The sequence below is a fragment of the Hibiscus syriacus genome, unplaced genomic scaffold, assembly GCF_006381635.1.
Source record: "Hibiscus syriacus cultivar Baekdansim isolate YM2019G1 unplaced genomic scaffold, ASM638163v2 tig00117048_pilon, whole genome shotgun sequence".
Classification (NCBI taxonomy): Eukaryota; Viridiplantae; Streptophyta; class Magnoliopsida; order Malvales; family Malvaceae; genus Hibiscus; species Hibiscus syriacus.
In genome coordinates this window covers 14,222,378-14,227,329 of record NW_024063538.1, presented here as the reverse complement: position 1 = coordinate 14,227,329, position 4,952 = coordinate 14,222,378, and the positions used below count along the sequence as shown (strand labels likewise).

The 4,952-nt window shown below is 37.6% G+C and overlaps 1 protein-coding gene across 1 annotated transcript; it reads right to left on the bottom strand.

Moving 5' to 3' along the window:
• Positions 1 to 757: 757 nt before the first annotated feature.
• On the bottom strand, positions 758 to 4,749 carry LOC120197683 (aspartate--tRNA ligase 2, cytoplasmic-like). The gene is made up of 10 exons (XM_039199112.1): positions 4,161 to 4,749; positions 3,946 to 4,056; positions 3,711 to 3,824; positions 3,101 to 3,391; positions 2,911 to 3,021; positions 2,676 to 2,729; positions 2,299 to 2,378; positions 2,080 to 2,195; positions 1,270 to 1,384; positions 758 to 1,055 (listed from the first exon to the last, which is right to left on the bottom strand). The coding sequence occupies exons 1-10, from the start codon at positions 4,671 to 4,673 to the stop codon at positions 929 to 931; spliced, it is 1,632 nt and encodes a 543-aa protein (XP_039055043.1). The 5' UTR covers positions 4,674 to 4,749; the 3' UTR covers positions 758 to 928.
• Positions 4,750 to 4,952: the final 203 nt, after the last annotated feature.

Sequence of the window (4,952 nt, the reverse complement as noted above, 5' to 3'; positions counted from 1 at the left end):
CGACGTATCTAGTGAATGTTAACTAAAATTGATTTGCTCTATGGTCGTAATGATCTCTTTAGAGCTTGATTTTATCGACTAGATGATAAGTCTCGAATCTATAAGAATGACATATGAGCTATAGACCCAGAGCGACCAAGAGCGTATTCTCCAAACAAATGAGCTAGAGACCAAAAGCGTATTCTCTCCAAACAACTGAGCTAGAGACCAAAATCGGAGGTTTGCCCTAGGCCCTAGCTTGGCATGTAGTTGATGCCGGTGGTTATTCCATGAGGTACTTCTTAGCATTTCAATTTTGGTAGTTCTCACCACAGACAATAAGACCCTTGCTTTTAAACCTGTATTAGGTTCGATGCTTGCAAGCATATACCCAAATCCTTGAATCCTTTGGACATATCTTACAGCCCTTCCATTGGAGAGGTTAACACTTTTAAAGGGTCCTTGAAATTAAATTCATGAGAAAGATGATAAGTATGTGATGGGAGATTGCATACCATCAACCCCAAATCTATAGATGACCCAGATTCAGTACCTTGGGAAGATTAAGGCTTGGAGCAACAATCAATCTACTTGATGCATGTGAGCAAAAAAGGAGGAACAGAAGTTGACTAGTAATATTTGATTGCTTGCTTATATCACGAGACAGTCAACAACCGACCTGCCCATCTGCAGAGTTACTTTAAAATTCGTGTTTTAATGGTCGCCTTATTCTAAATACATGTCTCAAAAGTCGAAACATACAACAGCGAACAATTAGTCAAGTGAACAAAGTGAAAATTGTGCTAGCAAAAACGATCCAACTTCCAAATACATAACAGTAGTAAGATTCCTTCGATTCTCTATCCATTCAACACCTTATCAAACTTCAAATAAAATAACCCCGAAATAGCTTGAGATGAAGCACTGCTCTAACATGTCAATGATGTCATCACGGAGCAATCCTTTGAGGGTCACGAGGGAAAAGTGAAGTTTTACGAATATTACCCAGAGCGCAGAAAAGCATCACCACCCGCTCCAATCCCACTCCAAACCCACCATGTGGAGGAACACCATATCTGTACAAGTGCAGAAGTATTAAGAACTCTAAGCTATTCAAATCTGTTAACACCAAGAAAAGCCTCAGCAGTAGATACTATTCAAACATTAACAAACAATGATAACAACTGCTCGTACTTATCGGATCAAACATTTGGTCAATACAGATTCACTATTGAAACTTATTACTAGAAGGAAATTAAGGTCCTCGAGAAAGTGGCGATTTTTGACTACCTGAAAGAATCAATATAGGTTGAGATTGTATTGACATCAATTCCACATGCCTGAGCACGTTCTGCCAAAAATTCTGGTACGTGGACACGCTGGGCTCCTGAAATTATCTCCTCACCTAAGGAAAGAAACAGTTAAACAAGTTTCATTATTGACATTACCATATATAAGTTTCAAGAGAATAACAATATAAAAATGGTGAGATTCCTAAGTTTAAGATCACACAAGGGGACAAAAAGAAAGAGAGAATTTGCAACAAATGTAAGCCCATTAGGAAAAGGAACAGACAATGAATGTAGTTATATCATGCGGATACAAACAGAAAAAAGGTTTAGATGCAAATTCAATTAGAGCAAATTAAAAAGGTCATTATTTTAATCCAGTGAACCAATCATTGCTCAATTATTGCCACAATATTGTACTATAATCTTCTATTAACAATGCCATCCAGGCAGGAAAACCACTACTCCAAAAGAGCTCCAGATTTGTGAAGTTCATTTCACATTTTCATTCATTTACAAAGGACATGACTATTCTCGACACTGACATGATAGTTAACAATTTCAGTCCATTCTTGAAACCATTTGTACCAATGAAACTAAAATCCCCACATGAAACCTTGTCAGGAGAATATCAGATATAAAAAAATTTAGAAACCATAAAAAGGGAGTTTTTTAAATAGATATATTTAAAAGAGTAAAATGTCTAACAAAAACATACTTAAGAAGAACAAAAGTAGCCACACACATACAGAAAAACAGATCAAGATGCATAAAGAGAACCAAAAAAAGAAATATTGATCTAATTGATTACCTCGAATGAAGACATCAAATGAATTACTATAAAGGGCATTATCATAACAAGGCATGGTGTAGAATGGCCTCACAGCCAAAGGATAGCGATGCAGAATATAAAATTCAGTGTCATACCTATAATAAACAGTTTTAAAATCATAATTAGAAAATCACATTCAGTATAAGAAACCAGCAGCAGACAAAAATGTACAAGAAATAGATAAAAGTTATAAATTACTTCTCCAAAACTAGCTGGCCCAGTTTTCTTTCTGCTTCTGTATTAAGGTCCCCAAGAGGGTCAACTTCCACACCAGCATCCTGAACAAACACACAAAAACTAGATGGTGAACTAGAAACAATATCAGCCAAAAAAAAAAAGACAACCCTTTAACATAGCCAATCTATAAGAAATGCTTGATTTCTAATCCAAGCATAACTTAAGAAAATTACTTCCTTTGCCACCTTATATACTCTCCTGCTACCATTCTAATTACTTTTATTGTGCATAGATTATGTCACCTGTTTCCTCTATAACATGAGTGCAAAAAAAAAACAAGAAAAAAGATACCGCAACAAGTGACTTGAATTTAAATAACCAAAAAGCTTCAAGTTTACCTTCAGCATTTGGACTCCTTCTTCAAATGTAAGACGCAGCGTTTTTGGCTTGTACTGCACATTACAAAAGTTAACAATAGAATATAAATTTAAAAAAAAAAGAATTCCACATTTGCATGTTTCTTTCTATTCCAGCAATATTTAACTGGCTAATATGAGATTATTTAATTTTCCAAAATAGTACAGGAGCTTAATAGCTATATAAGTATTGCAGAACTGAAAAATGGATATAGACCTTCAAAGGTTCAAAGGGATACTGCCTCCCTATGGCTTCAAGTTCCTTTTGACACCTCTCATTCATACCATCAAACATAGTAACAAACAATCTGTCCACAATGTCCATCACCTGCATATAGAGGATCAAATATCCATTAAACCATATTGAAGATTCAGGAGACATGACTCAAGCCAACAACCAATCATACCTCAGAGTAATGCTTCTTAATCTCCATTTCAACATCAAGGCCTGTAAATTCACACAAATGCCTATGAGTGTATGAGTCCTCAGCTCTGAAAACTGGGCCAATCTCAAAAACCCTTCCAAAATCCCCACAGATTGCCATCTGCTTGTGAAGTTGAGGAGACTGTGCCAGACATGCAGGTTGCCCTTTGTAGTCAAGCTTAAAAACAGCAGAACCACCTTCACTCGAGCCTGCTATCAGTTTAGGGGTGTGGATTTCAACAAAACCCTCAGACAACAAGAATTGCCTAAATATCTGCAGAATGTTTTGATTTGTTTAAGAAAAAATTTAGCAGTTTAGATATAAGATGGAAACAATAAAATAAACAAACAGTTATACTCTTTAGAGATTAGAGACTATATTAAACAATGGTGAACAAAAACCAAGTTCTTGATCTGATGTGAGAAATGTAATGAACGCAAAGACATTTCCATATCTGTTCAGTTAAAATTTTAATGGACATGAAAAATGCCAATGGCAAGGGCAGGCGTGATAGCATGCAGTAACAATATTAGTGATAGAAAGCAAGAAAGAAAGAGAAGATGCTGGCAACAGCAAAGCCTCTGAGACTAACGGTTCCAACTTGGCATTGGATGCGGAAAATCCCTTGATTAGAAGGGGTTCGAATATCAAGAACTCTGAAGTTCAAACGTGTATCTTGATTGACACGAGGAAGTTTATCCCCACTCTGTAGTAGATTAAAGGAAAGACGGGTTAGTGATGATAAACATGCATGCAGATATATATAGATGTATACATTGCTTATTTTTTTCGTTGTGAAAGCAAAACAATGGTATTTTATTACATACTAGCAAGGCAGCTTCAATCTCAGCATCACTTCGAGCAGCATCGTCAACGTTAATGGGTAAGGTGGGCAAAGCTTTGTTCACACAATACAATTTTCTGAGATGAATCTCGACCTTGAACAATAAAAAGTAAAGGTGCATCAACGAACATCTGAATTTCATTTTTTTCAGTTAAATAAAGAAAGAAAAAGAAGAGCATTATTAGAAAAAGTCGGTACCTGCTGGGTGGTTCCCTTGATCGGATTCCCAGGGACAGATACTACACCGATTGCATCAATGATGGATTCTCGGTTGAGTCCAGCTACAAACTTCACCATCTGACTACTAACTCCCTCTCCTTGCGTAGTGACCAAGCACTGGACGGTAAATCCCTTTTCCCTCACCACCACGAATGACATATTCTTCGACACTGGTCGTGTTATGTGGACTCGTCCCCTTATAAGCACCTCTTTCTCCTTCAAATCCTGGGTAAGAGCTCCAACAGGTGTCCATTCCATGGAGGAAATGGCTAGGCTCCATTGGCCAGCATCTGTTTGGGAGCAAGATTTGAGCTCCGGGAGAGAGACGTCGCCATAGTTGGAGGAATAGGGATCATCCTCCTCGACGGAAAGAGAAGAAGCCGCTGAGGCCAAGGCAGCAGCTTCCTGGCGGCGGCGTAATTTCTCCTGTTTGGCAGCTTCTTTTTTGGCGGCTTTCTTGCTCAGCTGCTGCTCTTCTGATTCAGATGACATGATGTCGATGAAAATATAAGAACTGGAAATGGCAACTCCAAGTTCAATGGTTGACACAAATAAAGACGAAAAAAAGAGTAGGAATTTTATGAAGCAATTGAAACCCATGTCCTTGATATTTAAAGGTTTGGGCAATTAAAACCCTAAGTCCCTAATATTTACAAGTAATTTGCCATTTTTGCCCCTCCATTCTTTTCTCCTTCCACTAACCCCCTCTACTTTTATATCGTGTATACTATAGAGAGTCAATATCAGCAGCAGGAGCCAACCCATTACCAT